Source organism: Talpa occidentalis, unplaced genomic scaffold (assembly GCF_014898055.3).
Source record: "Talpa occidentalis isolate TD23 unplaced genomic scaffold, MPIMG_talOcc4v2.1 talOcc4.16, whole genome shotgun sequence".
Taxonomy (NCBI): domain Eukaryota; kingdom Metazoa; phylum Chordata; class Mammalia; order Eulipotyphla; family Talpidae; genus Talpa; species Talpa occidentalis.
The window spans coordinates 9,959,005-9,980,362 of NW_023601653.1; the positions used below are offsets into that span (position 1 = coordinate 9,959,005).

Sequence of the window (21,358 nt, forward strand, 5' to 3'; positions counted from 1 at the left end):
CCCAAGAGGACAGCTTCCCTGAGTGACTCCTGCATGGATGGAAGCAGAGCCAAGAAACGACGAGAGTCCCAATGATGCCTTTTGAGTGGATCCAACCAAGTCCCAAACTTGATCTTCTCTTGGACTTTTCAGATGTCTGAATCAATAAATTTTTCCTTTCGCTATGGCAGCTTGAGGTTGAGGTCAGTTACTTGGAACCAAACAAGTCCCGACTAAATAACTTAAGTCATAGACTCTCTTCATATATTGTACTTCTCCTTTGAGCCACTCGGTCAATGTCTTTTCACTACTATATGAGTATTGGTCTTCCTTATGGTTCCCTCTCCTCTGATGACATGCTCATAGAGTGGAATGGTGACTAGCTCTGCCTGCGATATTCACATGGTGTCTGCCTGCTCACCTCCTTCTTCCTGAACACAGGGCTAAATGCCCTAAGTTAAATGTGTGTGCTCTGCCCTCTCTGGCAATGGTAGGTGAATGGTCATACCACCTCTCAACCATGCTCCGCCACTTTGAAAAATGTCTGGATCATAGTAAATATTCACTAAATACTAGTGGTGCTAGTTGTAATAATTAAAATGTAAAGTCTGGAAGTACAATATTAATGATTATTCTGTACCTTCCTTTTTCACTAAATGTATGTTGGGGCTGCATGTATATAAGAGCTGCCTTGTCTTTAAAACATTTTTACTGGCATTTACTCAAATGGATATGCCATAGTTTATCTAATCAGTTCCATCTTTGTTTATAGCAGAATGTTTCTAATCCTTTCTTTTCTAGTATAAACAATGCTATAATGACTCTCTTTGTACATTCACTGTGTCTGCATGTCCAAGCAAATGTAGGGCATATTACTAGAAAAAGAACTGCTGGGTCAAAGAGAACATGTATTTTAGAATCAGCTTATAAAACTTCATGAACATCCTGTGGGAATTATGATTGAAAATTACTGGAATTTATACATTATGGGGGTGGGGATGGCTGGCATCATTTTTGTGATTAACTTCCTATCTATGAACATAATAGAGTTCTTTATTTAGATCTTTATTGCCTCTTAATTGATATAAAAGAATAAAAGGCCCAAATAAGTCAATACTCTCTAAGGAAAAAGTAAGAAGGAGAGACTTGTCCTATTAGCTATTAGGACTTAATGTGAAGCTATAATTATAAAGATACTACAGTATGGGAGCAGGGAGAGACAATTATAATGTTGGATAAAACACAGGTCCCAGAAACAGACTCACTTTTCTGTCATGGCAGGTCAGTGGTGCAAATAAGCACTAGTCCACAAATGAACCTGAAATAAAGGTTGTTCCTTTTGGAGAAAAAAAAAAAAAATGGAAGTGATCCCTACCTCACATCATACAAATAATTAACTCAAGTGGATCACACAGGTACATGTCAAAAGCAAAATTTTACAAATTTGCTAGAAAATATAGGCAAATATTATTCTGCTTAAGGTTTTGTGAAGACTATATTGAATAAGCTTGCCCCTCACTGCTTTTGTTTGCCTCCATTTAATGCTTTTTGTCCTGAAATTTTTTTGTGGCTTTCTACTTATTTAAATATCCCAGAACCTTGTCCCGTATCTCTATTTTATTTTTGGTTATCATATTTTCTGTCTGCTCACTACTGCAAATAGCTGAGTTTTGTGCTGTGATCCAGCCTTTTAATAAGTTAGTTTACTGAATTTCTCCATAGCAACAGATACATATGGTGCTTCAAAAGTAGTATTTTGTGTTACAACCTGTGTTTTTATTCCTTTAAAAATCTTTTAATTTTTTGATTTGTGTTTTCTGATGATTTGGAAGGTTTTCAGTCATTTTAATAGTTTAATGTTTTAAAAGTTATTGCAGTGGTTTAATTTTATATAATTAATCTTCCTCTTCAAATAGCAGTTCTTAACTCTGGACTAGGAGCAATCAAAAGGTTATTATGTGTCCACCTCCTCTTACCCCCCCCGTCAATTCTTTCCCCTGTTAGCACTTTTATCACATTAGGATTTTAATTCTCATATTTCTCTTTACTTTTAAACATCCTTTATACCTTTATATATTGCTAGATAATAATATAGTTGACTTGTCATTTATAATACCCTTGGAACTCAGGTCATAAAAGATGAGCTACACAGCACAAACTACTTCATACCTTCTCTCCCCTTTGGGCTCCTTCAAGCATTTATTTCACACATTATTTCTAAGTTGTCATGGCTGATAATATTTGTATTATTTCTAATGTTATTTTAGGTGTGACCCTAAACTTAGAAAAATCCAGCCCTGACTCCTAGTCTTTTTCTCTTTTCATCTTTGTAGTTGGCTGGAATTTCCGTAGTTTCTGTAGCAGGGGTTCCTGGGCATTATATTCCCCACATTTTAAAAAATACTTGTTGGCTATTATATTTGAAAGGAAATCTGGCTAGGGAGGAATCTTTTCCTTGACTGAGGCTCTTGTGGACATTGTTCACTTTCTGCCAGTGTTAATGTTGCAGAGACGCATGGGCCAGTCTGTTTTCCCATCACAGGAGCTGATGTTTCTTGCAGAACTTCATGTATTCTTCCTCTTTCACCCTGGTAGATTTCCATTTTCAGTGCTGGTTCTTCTGTATCACATATTTCTGGGTGATCACAGTTGCGGGGCTGAGACTTTTTTCTTTCTAGGACTCTTTCTTGACCCCTGACTCTGACAGAACTGGTTTCATAATTTTGGCCAGCCCTGCAAAGGGGGGTCCAGCACCTCAGTAAGGGGGCACACTATAGTTCTCAGCTTCAGGGGCTGAGCCAAAAACAGATGGAGGGAACCTAAGTAATCTAGCTTTAACATCTTTTTACACTAAAATCATAATCTCTGGTATCTTTCCTCTTAGGACCTCTCTTACTTAGCGGCCAGACTAGGATGGCTAAAGAAAGCACAGCTTTCGTTGCCACACAGTGTTACCTGTCTTATGGTCACAAGCACCTTGGGAAGTTCAGGAAAGCTGGGACTCAGCCTCGTTCCTCATCAGCACCACAGGCTGTTCCAAGGACCCATTTAAAGGCACACCAAGGCAGAAGTGTTCGAACAGTGGTCCACGCACACAGCTAATAATCGGCAGAGCTGGCCTTTGAACCTGGGTCCTCTGTCTCCTGAAGCTTCATTGCCAAGTTCCCATAGCTATGGCCACCCTCAGTGTATGAGTCCCACCACCTGGGAAAAGCTTCCGAAACCAGGTCCACAGTTAGGGGCATGCTCTGTGGAAGAGCCAAGTAAGCGTCAGCAGCAACCCTTTTGCTTCGACCGCTTGGATGACGCCTCCCATTGGCCTGCAGAGCAGCGACTGGCACTGCACTGGTGGGGACCTGCTTGCAGGTACCGCCCTGCCTGGCTGGACGTAACCTCTAGGTCCAGACAGCGGTTCTGCTCATGGCATATGGCACACTGAAAGTGGGTTTTCTTTATGAATGAAGACCCTGACACAGGCGACATAATTTTTTCCCATTTGACTGATGGTTAGTTCTTGTTTGAGATGATGTGGACAGGACAAGCTGTGCTGGGACCAGCAGCAACAAGAAGGCAAGAAAAATATCCTCTAACCAGGGGTCTCTCCTAAAGGCCAACATTCACAGCACCGAAATCACAGAGAAGAAATGTGCTAACAACAGGCCTCCGGCTCTGGACTCAGCATCAAAGGAAACAGTGTAGAGTATGACTATGATCCAATATCAGACACCCGGAAGCATAAGCAAACATAAGACCAGCTTTGGCTGTCTGGCCATAAATTTCAAGCTCCTCCTCGACGCCTCTCACCTCCCACAGAGTCCTGCCAATTCAACCTCCTTTCTCCACTTGTTGTCCTCCTCTTTGCCTCATCTCAGCCCAGCCTCACCTTCGATTGGTGAATGTCCACTCACCTTCAAAAGTCAGTTCTGGCAGTCGCCTCCCCTGGGAAGCCTGCCCTGCCTGCCCACAGCTCCCACTCTCCGGTGTCATAGGCTGGCTTCCCCTTCTGCTGTAGGACAGAGGACTCTTGTCTCTCTGGGGTTACGGTCAGCATTCAAAGTAAAAACTCCATAAAGTCAAAGTCCCCCTGGAAGACAACGTATACCCCTCAGCATTGAAATGACTGGCTATTCCTTTAAGCACCCAGTGGGACGGTATCTGAAATTTAGGTGCCATAAAGCAAACATACAAAAAGCCGCCCACAATTTTTTTTTTAACTCTAGAGACTCACACTAAAGCAGAGATTCTGACATTGAGAGGCGTAAAGAGACACAATACATTTCACTCACTCTCGATAGTGGGGAGGTGAGCATGGAGTTGTCTGTCTTGGTTAAATGCTCCCTATTTTTTTTCCCCAATGCTGAGCGTGTCATTGAATCTGCCAGAGTCACATACCTGCGGCCTCCTCCCTCCTTGCATTGTAGCTTCTCTGTTCTGCATCTAACTGATTACTGAGTCCCCCTTAGTAGGGCGCCCTCTACCTAGAAGAGTCAGAGCATGCTGGTGGAGTGGACCGATGGTTTAACTTCTGGGACCTCGGTAGAGCTGGGGAATTCCACAGATGACGAAACAGCCCGTTCTGTCATCTGAACAAATGACGTGGCCCCGTGGTACAAAGATTCTAACTGAATTAATGATCTTACGCAGGGTTTCCCAAAGAAGAGCAGGGCTGAAAGGCACAGAGGGGAGAGATCAGTTAATCAGCAAATATAATATTTCTTTGAAGCCTCTCCTGTAGCTGGACCAACTCATTGATAGGCTCTGGCTGGGTTCCAACTGCTGGTCTGCTTGCCCCTCTTTTCCCTAATCCAGGTTTAACGAGATGAGCACCATTAAGAAAGGCAGGGCAGTTATCCTTTAAGTGAGTAAAGTGACTCTTCACTGAAGGACTGATTTTAATAACCCAGTGCGAGACCCCCTTTAAGGTACAGAATGATTCTGGCACATCAGTTAAGTGTTACACAAAACAGACCCGAGTATTCAAAATCAAAGGCGTTTTTCATTCATGTGAAAAAGGGATCAGTGAGCTGCATGAAAACTGGGGTGCATAAAAGTCCCCGGGGCCTCCGTCCACAGCAGGAAAAGCTCAGAGCAGAGCAGATTGGGCCCAGGGGGAGGCAACCTCGGCCGCCCATAACTCAGAGATAGAAGGCGGTGATCTTCCTGCGCTGCCGCTGTTTCATGTGGGGGCTCCTGCCTCTGATCTTTCCGAAGTTGCCTAATTGCCGATGACTGTTTCTGTGGACACGAGGGCCTGCTAAATGTGTAAGGCCTGCGTTTTTCCAGGGGAGACTTTTTTCTTTGCACATAAGCCAAAGATTCCTTCATACACAAATTCTTTCTTAGGCAGGTCATCAGATTCTTACTCGGGGGACATTAATGCCGAGTTCAATGCACACAGCTGAATATGTAGAAAATAGAAAATCTGGTAACTCCAGGGAGCAGGGATGCTGGATGGGCAGGCCAACACGGCCATGCGCATGTCTTGAATCTCCTTCACACGTGAGGACCGCGCTGCTCACCCAGTATTAGGTAAATACTTAAAGCTATTTGTTTTCCAAGAGTGTAAATGGCTTCACTTTCGGTCAACTACACCCTTTGGCCCAGTCCCCACTGTAACCAAAGGCACACATCTGGGAGTGTTTGGATACAAGGGAGGGGCATATTTCGATTTATGACTCTAGCCAGGATCAGACCCGAGCCTTAGCAAGACAGGCTGCCCCACTCAGGTACAGATCACAGTTGAGTTGGATTTAAGCAAGAGAAGTGCCATGAAGTACAGGCAAGTTCTAAATGGAAGCCACTTCCAATTCATCCTAATGATAGAACTGATATTTATTGAACATTTGTTATGGGGGGGGGCACAATAATTGACTCAATCAGTCCTAGGAGTAGGCACTATTTTTACTATAGTTTCAAGACTGAGGAAACTGAGGCCCAGGATCATACAGCTAGGGGGTGTTGGAGCCAAGATCCCAAGGCAGGCAGTCTGAGTCTGGAGTCCCTGCTCTTGACCAGGGCACGCTCGCACCTTGCAGCTGATGGGTTACGGCTGCCTGAGTTTGGTGTTCAAGAGTCTAAGGTCAAGCTCAGGTTAGCGGGGTAGCCTGCCATCATTAATTAGGGAGCTGCCAAGGCGTTCCAGACACAGAATAGAAGCACATGTATCTGTATTTGTCATCCCTGACTTTATTTCAAAGAAAATGTCCTATAACATCTGTATAATCAGAGCTGTGTCTACCTCAATCTCTACAAATATTTAATACCAGGTTTTTGTAACATCTGACACTGAGTAAGGTAATTAGAGTAACGTTTCCTGAAAGCAGAGCAGGTAATGAATCACTAACAGCCTTCTGTTTCATTTTGTGGACCAACATTTACATATCTCAGGTCCTGCCAGACTTTTGCCCCACATAGGACCTGTAAGACTCAGAGTATTGATGAAGGGGACTTGTCAGTAACTCAGAAAGTCTGTTGTTGCTGCTAAGATTTTTGCTCTGGGGATCCTACCCCACTGCCATCATCCTGAAGTGCAAGCAGTATTCTAGCTTGCGGGAGAGGGTTCCCCTAGGACTCTGACCCTCTTAATCACGAAGGGCCCTTCAAAAGGAAGGCAGAGTTTCTGGCTTTGGGGCAGACTGGGAGCTGAACGGTCCCTGCCACATGATAGGGTGGCAAACACACCTCTGAGATTTGATTGGGTAAAAGACGGAAATCAGCATGTGTCCTTGATAAAAACAAACAAAGCCAGGCTATATCTAAACCATCAAGGTGTGGGTGAAAGTGAATTAAAACAGTGTAATTATCCTTGCTTTTTGATATCTGTAACATTATCACCAGGTATATAAAAGTACATTGTACAATAAACAAAGCTTATTTGACTTAAAGACCAACAGGATTGGTAGCAGTTTTATCTGATGCCATTTACAACTGGTACACTGAGAGAAAACAAGGGTTTTGTGGTCCACCTTAACACATTAATATAATGCTCGGTGATCCCAAAACACATTGGCTCAGCTTACTGCGGACAAATCCACAACTGCAATTTTAAAAACTCTTCTCATTTGCTTTGTAATAGAAACCACTTTCACACGTATTATTTAGTTCAGTGCTTCTCCAATGAGGACTTTTAGCCTGTGAAGGATGTTTCTGGAGACTTCGATTGTCACAACTAGGGGTATATTCCTGGCATCTGGTGGGTAGAGGCCAACATTCTGCAGTGCACAGGACAGTTCCCCTCCCCAACAGGAATTACCTGGCCCCAAATGTTAATAGGCTGAGGTTAAGAAACTGGTCTAGTTTAGTGCTTACATATATAAGCAGAGGAAAGTAAACCTTGACCAGGTGAGTGAGTGTTTACCAAGGGCAGGCACTATGCTAAGTGCTAAGGCACTGTTCACCTGCATTAATTCATTACTTGTCACAGCAAACCTATGAGCTAGGTAATACTCTTAACCCCAGGCAAGCCTGTGTGGGGTGGATGAGGCAGGTAGGGAGAAGATGGAGACTTGGTGTATTAGGGGAAGACCTGGGCCTTCCAGCTCCGTCCAGGGCATGGGCAGAGCCTCTGCCGGGCTCACCTAAGCAGGACAGAGAGCGGCTTTGCCCCTCCTTTGTTGATAAGATTTTGGCCCATTCACTTCCAGGCCTGCAGCTCCAGGGTTGGTCCTTCTGGGGTTTCCACACACACTCTTGCAGGCTCAGCTCCTGGGAAGAGTTGAAAAATCACAGCCCAAGCAACCCCTGCGAGCCCTAAGGAAGCTGTGCTGGGAATGGTGGCACTGTGACACCCCTGCAAGGACTCAGCCAGAGACTGAAGTGACCAGGCTGGAGAGAGACAAACTGGGTTTCTGAAGAGTCATTTCAGAAAGGCCACTTTCGACTTGGGATATCTTTGTGGGCCTGGCAGGCAGCAGGCCGAGTGGGGAATGGAGAAGCAGCAGCCGGACAAGGGCAGCCTCAGGTCAGGGAGGCGGAAACCAGTCGCATGAGTTAGCAGCAGCACTGTAGCCGCAGTAAGCAGAGCTTTTCCCGCAGCAGATTCTAGCTCTTCCACCAAATTCCTCTGCTCAGGCCCTCTTCAGGCTGGGAGCCCTGGGGGATGGGGGTGTCCACAAAACCTGCTGCCTAAGGGGAAGTCAGAAAGAAAAATGGGGAGCTGCCCCCAACAGGTGGGTTCTTTGGCATCCCTAAATATCCAAAACATGCCTCTAATAGAAGAGGTGATTCAAAGCTCGTCATGTAGCTGAATACAGTGGATTTGGACTTTTAGGTAGTGCTGGAATCGCCTGGAGGGTTTGTTAATACAGATTGTGGGGCTCCACCCAAATTTCTTACAAGTTCCCAGGTGATGCTGATGCGGCTGGTGCAGGGACCACACTGACACTGGCCTAGGAGCATCCCATCAGGCTACCCACCCCTGCAAAGGGCTGTCACTATTGGCCTTACAAGGCATTATTCCAGTTCCTTTAAATTCAGTGTTCACTGGAGTCACTGATTAAAGTATAGCAAATTTACTAAATTTCCACTTGCGACATAAAAAAAAGTGAATGTAAACTTCACCCCAGCATTCAATGCAAAGACCTTTGGATCCATCATCTGTTTTAATTTACTCACACTGCTCCTTGCTTCTATGATTGTGGATGATTGGGAGTTAACCAGACTTAAAATTTATTACGCATGCAATGAGGCTATTAGTTGAGAAATGCTTTACCTCCTTCGACCATGTTCTGAGATATCAGACCAGGGAGTGAAACTGTGAGTTTCAGGTTGTTTTGGAACTTTCTGCCATGACATCCTGATCCTCATAAATCTGATTTGCTGAAGCAAATCTCCTAATTGCTTCTGGAGCCTGTGTCTGAAATCCAAATTGGTAGCTTGGCTTTCGTAACAAACAGTATAAACTTCTGGATTGCCACCAATTTTGTGCCCCTCATTTAAAAATGCCTCTTTAGAGCTTGACGTTAATTTCCCACCAACCTTGACCCTGTGGGGCCGAAGCAGTAAAAACCCAACTTTTGGTTAGCAAATGAGATAAACTGTTTTCAAGACACATATGGAGTAAATATGGATGGTAAAGAGGTGCTACTTTTACAGTCACTTTTCTGACCATCCGCTTCACAAAGGAATTATTTACAGGTCTCTCGGAAACTGGCTTCTCTATTACTCAGGCGGCCGAGAAGCGGATGGGCCTAGTCACCAGCCCTGACGTGCTCGTTCTCATGTGACTCATTACTGCAAATAAAGGTGCTGGCCCAAAGGCTCTGAAGCAGCTGAAAACTATCCCATTATGTAGCACCCAATCAAGCCCCACCCCCGCCCCCCACCTTTTAATCCTTTACTTGGCACTCACCACATGGAAGCGTTTTGAGACCTGGTTCTGTGGGCTTCATGAAACTATTCCGGACTCCCGCGCAGACAACAGGCCTCACTTTGATGTCCGTGGTGAATGGTCGTCCAGGGAAGTGTGCTTTCTAATCCTACCACCTTCCGTCCTCTCCATCACCGTGACATGGGGCGGCTTTCAAAAAGAGCTTTTGCAAAGCCCTATGGTTTCTGCACTTGGTCCTATTTTCCAAACTCCATCTTCCAAAGGAAACGTGGGGTTTGCCTTTCCTAACTCTTTCCTGATGACGCCGTGCAGGACAAGGCCAGTCCTGGCAGCGCTGTAAATAGGAGTACGTGGCTGTTAGCAGTGGAAACGACTACACATCTTTGCAAACGCCTGCTATGTGCCAGGCACAGTGCTGAGCCCTTTAGGTGGGTGATCTCACTTCATCTTAAAAATGACCCTAGGAGTTAGTAGTGTTATTATCCCTACTTTGAAAATGGGAAAATGAAAAGGACAAAGACCATAGATTATATTTGGGTTGACGCAGCATTAATGAAGAGACAGTAACACAGGTTTAGAACTGTGTTCCTTTTCTAAACTTATTAAAGTGTAACATCTATCAGAAAAGTGAAAAATCCTGGGGCCTCCCTGGTGGCGCAAGGGGTTAGGCACCGCACTATGAAGCAATCCGCAGCCTCTGCAGCACGACCTCGATCCCTGGCTCGCCAGGGAGCAACCCATATGGCGCAGCAGACCTCTCCTGACTCGGCCGCCGCTCCCTTCAGCAGTGTACTTTGGTCAATCTGCCTGTTCTGTTTCCTGCTCTGTCTCTGGTGAATCCTCTCACCTCCTGCATCTCCGGCCTGTACCCCAGCTCTTGTATGCATAAATAAATAAATCTTTAAAAAAAAAAGTGAAAAATCCCAAGTGTATAATACATAGTTCAACGAATTGTCCTAACAATGGTTAGGTTAAAAGAAAGCATCACCAGCACCCTAGATATACCCTTTTGTACCATTTATTAGTCACCCACTCTGCACAGGGAACTGTTATCATGACTTTTAAATTATAGATTAGTTTTTGAACTTAAATAGAACTGATACCATGTGTTTTTTTGTGTTTAACTTTTTAAAAAAATCTCTTTTTTTGGGGGGGGGCCTCCCCGGTGGCGCAGCGGTTGAGCGCTGGGTTGTGAAGCAGCCCGTGCCTCTGCGGCGCCGGTTCGATCCCCGGCTGCTCCCCGGCCACCGGAGGAGGGTCCCACATGGCGCGCAGACCTCTCCTGCCGCCCGCTGCTCCCCTCAGCAGTGTACTTCGGTCCTTCTGCCTGCTCTGCTCCCCGCTCTGGCTCTGGTGAATTCTCTCACCCTCCCGTGCTTCTGACTGTACCCAGTGCATGTATAAACAAAAGAAACAAACAAACAAACAAACAAATAAATAAATAAAACATGCCTCTAAAAAAAAAAAAAAATCTTTTTTTTTATTGAACTACCATTATTTTACATCCTCGTTTTTTGACAACAAAGAACTTCTCCCCTTAAGTGTGGTCATCACAGCACTCCCATCACCACAACACCCATAATCCTCCACCACAGTCCACTGTGCTTACCCACTCCCTTTTTTCTCCCCTCCTCCTCTCGCTTCTACTCCACTCCTGCATGCTTCAGATCTATGGTCAGTTTTCCAGGGTTGATTGTAAAGTTTGTCCTTATCTGAAGTCCTCCACTTGGTTTCTGTATATTCCACATATAAGTGAAAATGCCCGGTATTTATCTTTCTCCTTCTGGCTTATTTCGTTTTAGGATAATGCCAATTTTTTGAAATCCAACACCATAGTTGTGACATTATTTATGATACTGTATGTAGCAATTCATTTCCATTGCTGTATAGCACTCTTTGGTGTGAATGTACCAGATTACATTGTTAATGGGCAGGAATTATTCATAAATTGGAGCTATTGCAAATTATGCTATTAGAAAAATTTTTGTGCGCACCTACTGATGATGTATGTAGAATTTTCTGTTGCTCACACACCTAGGAGTTCGGAATGTTCATTCAGCTTTAATAGCTATTGTTAGCAGGCCAGTCTGTGCTGTTATGAGTTGGCAAATGCCTTAAGGGGTTATTATGGACCAAATTATGTCCCTCCAAAATTCACATGTTGAAGCTCCAACACCCAATGTGACTGTTGTCAGTGACAGTGTCTTCATGAAGGTAGTAATTGTTTGGGGTCACAAGATCCCTAACCTGAGAGGGCTAGGGTCCATTTAGGGGGAGGAGATACCAGGTCTCATTCCTTTTTAGAGCACACCAAGGAAAGGCTAGGTGAGGCAATGAGAAGGTGGCCGTCTGTGCTAGAAGCACAGGTCTCACCAGGAACCAAACTTGTCAGTACCTTAACCTTGGATATCAAGCCCCCAGAACTGTGAGAAAATACATTTCTAGTGTGGAAACCACCCAGTCCGGCATTCTATTACAACAGCAGGAGCAGATAAAGACACAGGAGAAAGTGGTGGGGAAGGTAGGCTCACCTCAATGAGCTTTCTTTCTGTTTGGGATCTTGGCCTTTCCAGGCCTGGAATTCTGGCGACTGAGATCATGGCCTTCCCACTCCAGCCCTCTGACTCTGCCAAAGCTCGGGTTGGAGCCTGCTGGTGGCTCTGGTGTCTCCTTCAAGCCTCTCTTTTCATTTAAAAAAAATTTTTATTTATTATGCATACAAGACCTGGGGTATAGGCCAGAGGTGTGAGGGGTGAGAGGATTTACCAGAGACAGAGTGGGGAACAGAACAGGCAGATTGACTGAAATACACTGCTGAGGGGAGCAGCAAGTGAGTCAGGAGAGGTCTGCTGTGCCATGTGGGTAGCTCCCTGGCCGGGGATTGAACTCATGCTGCAGTGGCTGCCGATAGCTTCATAGGTTGCGTCTTAACCCCTTGTGCCACCAGGGAGGCCCCCAAGCCTCTCATTTCTGTGCCACTTCCAACCTGGCAGGGGCCACAAGGAAAAAGGCTCTGAGGGTGGCCTGTACACAGTTACTCTGTCATTACTGGAAATGGAAATCTAACTGGTCGTTTTTAAAACAAGGAACTTACAAATAACTTAAAAACAAAAACAAACCCCTAGTAGGTCTAACTTACCAATTCTGATCTCTTTTATTAAAATTTTTCTCAGTCAGACAGCTATTCAAAATGCTGGTTTTGGAAACATCAACCTGACAGTTTTTCCCCTTATGGATGTCTCAATTTGGAACCCACACTTTCTAGGTCTGTAAATTAAAAAACTGAGAATTTCCTAGAAGGTTAGGTAGGTAACTCCTTTCAAAATGGTCAAAGTTGCCTGCCTGGAGTGGCTTTCAAAAAAAATGTTTAAGAAATAGAACCATTCAGTGAATTAAAAAAAAAAAAATCATCACTTTTGGTGACTGAAAAACAGACTCAGGAGTGAACCCCAAAAAGAGCTCTGAAGTTGGGAGGACCAACTTCATGGTCTCAAGGTCCATGCTACTGGCTTCATCACTAGTGGTGTGGCTGGGGGGAGTCACTTAACCATTTGGAGCCTCAGTTTCTACAGCTGAATAAGGGGAGCAGTCCGGCTTACGATGTGTTTCTAAATCCCCAGAGCCTATGAATCAATTTGTCCTGGGGGTTCCCTCAGCACTGACTGCAGGGTGGGTTTCCATGGTGGCCAATGCCTCAGCCCCCTCCACTGGGTTCTGAGCCCCCACAGCAGATGCTGAGCCCTGCTCTTTTTACCCTGTGTCACACAGGGCACTGATGGTACGTGACACAGCCCCCAGGCCAGCACACCACACGCATCACATAGGCAGCTCTTCCCAGCGCTCATGAAATGGGCTGTTGGCGACTGCCTCTTCTGTGGAGTTGACAAGAGGACTTGTCACAGAATGTAAAACACTCATGTCTCACATTGTACAAAGTTCAGTAAAATGCTCTGGACATCTGACTCAGAACAGTCATCTTTAGGCATTCTCAATTTTGAGAAGTACGCAGTCAGGGGAAACAGAAGCGTAACCGGCCTAATCACTGATCAAGCTGCTCTGTGGCGTCATCCCCGCCCAGCCCTGAGACAAAGGGGGCACCTGGGCAGCTGTGGTGGGTCTGCTTACCTGCAGTGTCTTTCATGCTGCATTTACTGTGAAGCCCCTGGGGCTGTCTCACCTGTGTTAGAGCTTTCTATATTGAAGAGAATAAAATGATGTGGAGGTTGGTTCTCAAGTCAATGACCAGCCCACTCCCAGAACGTCCCTCTTCTGGAGAGTCCCAGGATGTGGTAATTTGATAGAGGCTTTGAAAATGTCCTGGGTGTGCTTATCTTGGGTACATGTTTCTCCCTATTTGGCACAGGAGCTCCATTCTTGTTGGCGTACACTATCTACTGATATTCTGTGGGACATGTTTGATGTGACATGTGGGGAACGCAGCATTAAAGGCTAGTCAAAGCTTTTCAGACCTTCTTTATAAAAAATCCTTAACACAAATATTGATCTGGCTTCAGAGCAGAGCAAATAAGAACAATTTAGAAGACGGTGAAGAAGGCTGTCAGTTTAAAAGAAAACAGACAGCTACAATCCTGGGAGGAGTGACAGGAACACCAAGATCACGAAGCACCCATGGAATTATTTCCAGCTATTCAGCAAATATTACCGCATGGTATTACCATGGAGGTTCAACATAGTAGCAATAGAGTTCATAAGAAAGACGACATCCTTGGTAAACTTGTGTAAGACAGTAGGCATACATTTATTGTATTTCACCAAGATGGACATGTTAAAGTTTGGGTGTGCAAAGGCAAGATGCAATTGCTGGGAACACTGCCCCTGCGCAGTACCAAACAAAGCCACCACGGCATCTATTAGTCGTGCTCTGATTTCATGCGCTGCTCACATCAGACACCTTCACAAAGGCTGAGCCAACCAAGTCAAAGATTCTTCACCACCTTCAAATTTCATTAAGACTTGAGTTTTCGTAGCCAGAACACATCATGGAGAATTTAACTCCACACATTCTTTTCAAGGAGGAAGGTCTTTCTAATGAGTGAATTTCAAGACATCAAACATAATGTCCATTTTGTGAAGCAAAGGCAGTGTACGAATGAGAGACTGTGTAATTGCCCACATAGCTGGTATCTCCCTTGAGGCCCGGGGTTCAATGATCAAGGTTGTTTAGTCAGTCTTCTCTATATGAAATGCCTTTCCATCAAAAAAGTTTTTCTTGTGTGAGAACATTCACAGGAATTACTCACAGGAGCAGAAACAGTCCTGTCCTTCTGCTTCCCAAGGCATTGGACTTATCAATGGTTCTCCTTAAATAATCTTCTGTCCCATCCTTACTCATTGTATTTGGACAGTTTCAACCTGGGGATAATGTTCATAGACTGAAGTTCCTGGAAGAGCAGCTTGCAGGCATACGGGATGCGGAGGGAAGAAACGTGGCACGAGGACTTGCAGTAGTGACACCTGGAACCCAAGTCGGCAGGTTAGAGGGCCACAGAACTGATGGCGTGTGTTGAGAAGTGGGCATCTCTCTACAAGAGCCTCTTACCATTCTTTCAAATAAGCTCACTTTCTATTCCTCACCAGCCAGTCAACTATCAAATATGTGCATCTGTCCCCGCCAAAGAAAAAGAGGCATCGAAGGAAGCAAAAGAAAAAATAAAGCAAACTGACTTTGGAAAGCATGCGATTTGAATCAGGCTACTACCAAACTTCTAGACCTTTCTCCTTGAAATGCAAAACATCTGTCTCTATACTTGTTTTGAAGGAGCCTCAGAAATCTGAACCATCTGAAAGTGACACACATTAAACTTTTCATTGTTGAATGCACTGAAACTGATTCACTCAATCGTTATGTATCTGATCAGCAGCTACTATACTTGCCCGCTATTCTAGGCAGGATGCTCACAACTATAACTTGATTTCTGTCCCTGAGATATTTTAGGTATTATAAGAAAGGTAAGATGTTCATATAGAGAGGAGGTCTCCAGTGAAACTCTACTTATTTTTCCAGTGCTCTTCAAGCTTTGTATCTATCAGTAGTGGAAGCTACTGTACCTACAGTGTACTGTCCCTTGTGCAAAACTAATGAATCGGTGTGTGTGCACCTAACCACTAACCTATATACTTGTATGCCAGTTGGGAATTTCTTTTCCTTCAGGAAAAGCGAGTGAACTGAACTTAGGTTTTTTCTTTTTTTTTTTTAAAAGTTTTTTTTTTTTTTTAAAGATTTATTTATTTATTTATACTGAGTACAGTCAGAAGCGCGGGAGGGTGAGAGAATTCACCAGAGCTAGAGCAGAGAACAGAACAGGCAGACTGAGGAAATGCACAGTTGAGGGGAGCAGCGGGTGGCAGGAGAGGTCTGTGCGCCATGTGGGACCCTCGCCGGCGGCTGGGGATCAAACCGGCGCTGCAGAGGTTGTGGGCAGCTTCACGGCCCAGTGCTTAACCGCTGTGCCACCCGGGGAGGCCCTGAACTTAGGTTTTAATCAATGACTTCAACTGAAGTGGGGCCCTGAGGAGAAGTTGGATGATCCTGTCATGTTTCAGACTGAAATAGGACATCATGCTACACCTCCAGGGTCTGAGGCAGCTGGGACAATGGTTACTCAGGATAAATTCAAGACTTACTAAGCAGAAAACTAGGTCCTCCCAGTTAGCAGGAGAAAATGGGTGCAAGAGAACGAGCAACTGAGTCTTAGAAGATTCTGCTCTGCCAGGACTTGAAGGTGTCCTATGAGCAGTCGAGGCCATTCTGGAGGGGAGTTAAGGCAATTCGCGTCAACATGTAAACGGGCATATTATTTAAACAATCATAGCAGTAGCAAATAGAGGTGCACAAGAATGTTCATAGACACATTATTTGTAACAACATAAAGCAGGAAACTGCTCAAGATGCAACTCTGAGGACAGGAGGTTTAGTGGATGCTGTGCTGCCTGTAACCCCTGAGATGGGAAAGTGCCCAGGACACGCCGTGGAGTGAAGAAAGCAATTGCCAAGCCACCTGTTGTTAACAAAGGGAACTCAGATGAGCTTAAGTATATGAAGGCCCTAAAATCATATATAATAAAAAATTTCTGCGTGAGTATTTATTTGTATTTTTCTGCTATTATTAGAGTCTCAAAAGGGTTTAAAAAAAGAGGGAACAGAACTATTACCAGCAAACAAGAGATGGCCCGAAGGTCTGCTAAAATGTTAGCTGTGGCCATCTCTACTGGTAAGGATTAATGTGACTGTTCAGAAAGCTTTTATTATTTTAGAAGAGATAAGCATTAAGACTGAGAATTTGAAGATGAGGGAGAACACAAACAGAATTTCTTGGGAAAAGAATTAGCCATTAGAGACCTGTGACGTCCCTACTAGGATACTGCAGAGGACTGACCAAAACAAACACTGTGGAGTTTTGTTGGAGGAGATAAAAATATATATATTTATATATACAATAATTACATAAACATGGTGAATAATTTTTTTCTTAAAAGATTACCTAAAGACCTCTTTAATACATTATAGTTTAAGAATTATGTTTTTAATGTGCCTGGGTTGAGCTAATTTATTCAGGAATTATGTTCATGCTTTAATTAAACTGGAGAAACGGATTTACTGGAGCAACTTCTTGCTGATTCTCCTGTCTAGTACATTATCCTGTGACTTCAATCCTAGCTAATGTATTTAAAATGTCCATATATGCTGGTTCATAATCCAGAAAGCTCCCTAAGCTTCTGTTATTAATAGTTTCTATCACTGAAAATCCCCTAATGCACATATATATATCTACACACACACACACACACACAATTACCCTATGTATGCACAATTTCTAAAGGAAGAAACATGACCCAAACAACAATGAAATAAATGGATTTTTTTAAGGCAAAGGCAGCAAAAGAAGCTGTGGCTTCACATAAAAAGTGATTGTCCAGTAAAATATCCTGTATGGGTTAATTATCTTAATAGGGATCTTCTTTTCTTTGCAGTTTTCCTTCTGGACCTGTCTTTTCTGACTTATGCCCCTGTGTCTTCTGTAGAACAACAGTCTTGCTGTAAACATCCCCATAGCAATGCCTTACTAATGTGCAAATCACCCACAAAAGGCCAGTTTCAAGGTTCTGAACTGCTCTAATTACTCAGCCTCCATTGTGCTGTTCATTAAAAAGAGACTTCCTCCAACCAACGCGCCTGCTCCCTCCCGCACAGCCTGGCACAGCCCGGCATACACTCAGGTAAGATGGGAAAACCACAGCATCATTATGCCCCTCTGCGGCAAGCAGCACGCGAGCCGGCGGCTAGACTGTAAGACAGGATGAGGATTTTTTTCTGTTGGTAACAAGGGTGTAAGTAGGCCACTCAAAAGCAGACCCACAGTAGATCCAGGTCTGTTTAATTACAGTAAAGACCCTTAAACAGTGGAACCCAACTTAGCCCTCTTTCAAAGGTTTTCGAATACAATACACATTGGAAACCTGGGCTTCAAAATGAGGCTCTGCCATCGAAGGTCTCTAAATGAGACAGAAAAGAAGGAGGAAAGATATGAATTTAAAAGAATCATGCTGAGATCAATTACCGCTTCCACTAATGTCACTGAGTTTTCAGCAAAGGAGAGGGGAAGGTTTCCTAAGTGCATGGGTGAAACTGGCTTACTGCTTTCTTTCTTTCCCTTTTCCCTCCCTTTCTTTCTTCTTGGAGGGGAGGAAAGGAATGCAGGGAGCATAGAGAAGAAAAGCAAACCCTTCCTGAAGTTTCATGATCCCTATTTTTAATAAAAAAGACTTCTGCACCATCTCTCCAAAATAGATGACTTAAAAATTCCTGTGTCAAATTTGAAGATTTAAAGACAGTGGAACTAGGTTCCAGACATCTTTCTATTACAACATGTGTGTATCTTTTTCAAAAAACTCAATATTCATTTCAAAAGATAAACACGACATCTCAGAATTGAAACAAACGCCCATGTCACTGACATAAGAAAAGCTAGGCTTAGGCTTAGAATACTGTCACCCCATCTCTGCAACCTTAAGTGTGAACTGCAAAGAGTCACTTCTTTGTGTATTTTAAAAAGAAATTATTTCTTCAGACAGGTCTCATCAACTCCTCTACACTAAAATCAGACAAGAACTGGCTAACAGGTTTTGTTACTTAACTGGCAAGGTCTACTTTGCATTCTAAGAAGCCACTCATTCTGGCTCTTGATTTGTTTTATTCAACCACGAAATTGACAGCTGAGGGTGGCAAGAAGCAGGGGCTGTCTGGAAAGAGGCTTTGAGTCGGGGCTTGGTGGGGGGAAGATGGCTCCTATATTCTTCAAATCTCGGCAATGATGCTCCTCTGGGTCAAACCCTATGCTCTGGGGGCTGGCTCCTTGCTAGGAAAGGGCGCTCTGAGAGAGCAGGTGAGGGGTGTTGGGGGGTGAAGGCTGGTTCCCATCCCTGCAGCATTTGCGTGAGACCTGCCTCTGACACAAAAGTGAATGGAGTGGGGAACCACAGGCCCTCCTGCCTCCAGCGGCATTTTAGGATCATGCTTAGCCCTAAGCAGAGCTCTCTGAAACAAGCAGGAAGGCGCTCTGACTCCACAAAGAGAACACAGGTAGTATCATCGTTGATGCTGGCCTGAGTGTACCGCGCTCCACAGAGCAATCACACACTTCATGAATTACGTAACTTGCCTATTTGCAATCCTCCATATGCAGGGTGGCTACTGTTCAGTGATTATTTTTATTGAGCATCTACCAGTCACAGAGTAAACAAGACAGAAAGTAATTTAGATCAACTAGAAGGTAAACTTCCTGTAAGTAGCCAATCACCCGTCTTGTTCACTGCTGTATTTTCAGGCCCTCGCATAGCGTCTGACACGCAGCAGATCCTCGCTGAATGTTGAGTGAATAGGAGACAGACCCAGCATCTGCCGTGCCGGAACTTACAGTCCAAGTATAAGTGCCATAAAGAGAACAGAGTCGGGGATCAGGACCCCAGATCCTGGTTCTGACTCTCGCCAAACGCACCAGCACGTGGGGCATCTCTGATTCTTTGGGTCTGAAGTTACAAATGAGTGCATTTGACATAATCTTCCCTAAAAGTTTCTAGTTGTAATACACTCTACTTCTAACATCCAGCAATGAATCTGATAGGGCTTTTCCAGGTGAACAGCATTATAAAATGTAGCTAAGAGAATGTTAAAAACAAGGTAAGTTTGCACTCCTTGAGAATTTAATGTCTAGCAGTATAGAAAGCAGAATATTGTGTAGACGAACTAAACATCTACATAAAGAATCCCCAATTCTAAGAATGCATGCATGGGGAGGGCTGGAGAAAATATGGGTGTGACCCAGGGTCAATGCTTGAGCTGTGATTTAGGAGGCAAGGGGATGGTATGAGAGACATATGGTATCCACTTACCAGCCAGAATACCCCAGAAGTCCGCACTGCCCGCAGACATCAACCTCAAAGGCATCACTTGAAATCATTAGTCTCTCTAGTAAAAGCATACTGGCTCCATAACCTATTAAACAGTCACGTTCCATTTCTCCAAGACGCAAACCACCATCACGAGATCGACCTTCAGTGGGTTGCCTTTGAAACAAGTTAGATGAATGTGTTATTATTCTATTAAACAAACAGAGAAGCAGCATCACATGCTGCCTAGGCGCACAGGGCTCACCTGGACTCAAACCATTTATTAGACAGTGACCTTGAGCATGCTGCTTAGCTGCTCAGCCTCATTTACAAAACGTATGGGTGGAGACCGATGCCGAAATGCCTTAAATGAGAGATGGCTGCAATACTAATGGTTGCTATTATTCCCATTAAGCAAAAATAATAAATTGTATAGCATTATATAAAGTAATAATAAATTAATATATTGTTTTATAAAACAGCAATGCAAGTGTTACTATTACCATCATTATTCTTAGTATGGTATCATCCTCAACATAGGGAAGAATGTCTTTAGAGTATTTTCAGAGATGTCTCAGTTTTCTAATGACTTACAAAGCAGAAAAACTAAGCAGAACAGTAGCTATTACCAGGAATCTAGAGAGGAAATTTACTATTAAGAAACACATTAAATATGGAAAGAAGCAAATGGATTTTTATCAAGTGGGGTAGATCAGGAGTCACCTGGAAGGACAGAGTATCCAAGCCAGATAGGAGTTCTCCAGAGACTGGGAAAGTTCTGTGCATCCCACACATGAAAGCTGTTCATGTATGAGAACGCTTCATGCCTCCTGAGGGGGTCCCAGAACTGGGAAGCCATGAGTCCCCTGAGTGGACCTCCTGTGGTTGACGCACATGCTGGGCATGAGAATACTTGAGAAAAGGTGAAGAACCCAGGATCCAGAGATGTAGGTAAAGTTAGAGTATTCTGGAACAACCCAGGCAACCCACCAAAGTACTGGTGACACAGATGATTAAAAACAGACAAACAGAAAGAAAAAGCAAGTTCCTGACTGGCCTATTTTGGAGTGACCTTCCTTGGAGGTGGCCCAAGCAGGGGTGGAACATAACTCTTCTTGGCTATATTTCACTGCATCCTCTAATCTATGTTGTTACTGCCAGTCTCCCAAAGAGTTGAGAGGTAAACACAGTTCAACACGTGCTGAAATTCCTTGTTGTTGAAAGTTACAATGGGAAATCAATTTAAGTTGTAGATTATTTGCTGAAAGAAAATGTGCATATGAAAAACCCACAGAGAAGTCTAAATGGCCCGGTGCAGTAGAGACTTCATAAGTGAGGCATGTAAACGTGTAATCTACTGGTAGAATTGCCCAGGGGTAGGGGTCCCTCCACTTGTGGTCACCGGATGGAGTGAAGGTGGTCAGTTCACACGTGGTCAGAACCCCAAACTCAGATTTTAAAGAACTGAGGTAACTGACTACAGATAAACGGGCTCCAGGCAGTCCTCATCTGGAATATACAAAAGTATTACTAAAGTAGTAACTTTTTACATAACAAAGCAAAAAATAGGAAATAGCAGCTTTGACATTTATGTTACTCTGAAATAGTTTTTGGATGTTGTAACTGAAATGGAAGTTCTGGAGG

The 21,358-nt window shown here is 44.0% G+C and overlaps 1 protein-coding gene across 1 annotated transcript in view; it reads right to left on the reverse strand.

The window, feature by feature from the left end:
• Positions 1–10,773: 10,773 nt before the first annotated feature.
• Positions 10,774–21,358, reverse strand: part of POLR3B (RNA polymerase III subunit B) — a 61,016-nt gene continuing 50,431 nt past the window's right edge. Inside the window, exons 16-17 of the mRNA XM_037515175.2 lie at positions 19,718–19,891; positions 10,774–14,782 (exon numbers count right to left, since the gene is read on the reverse strand). Coding sequence (XP_037371072.1) covers positions 14,653–14,782; positions 19,718–19,891 — 304 coding nt within the window. The 3' untranslated portion in view covers positions 10,774–14,652. The remainder of the gene's footprint in view (positions 14,783–19,717; positions 19,892–21,358) is intronic.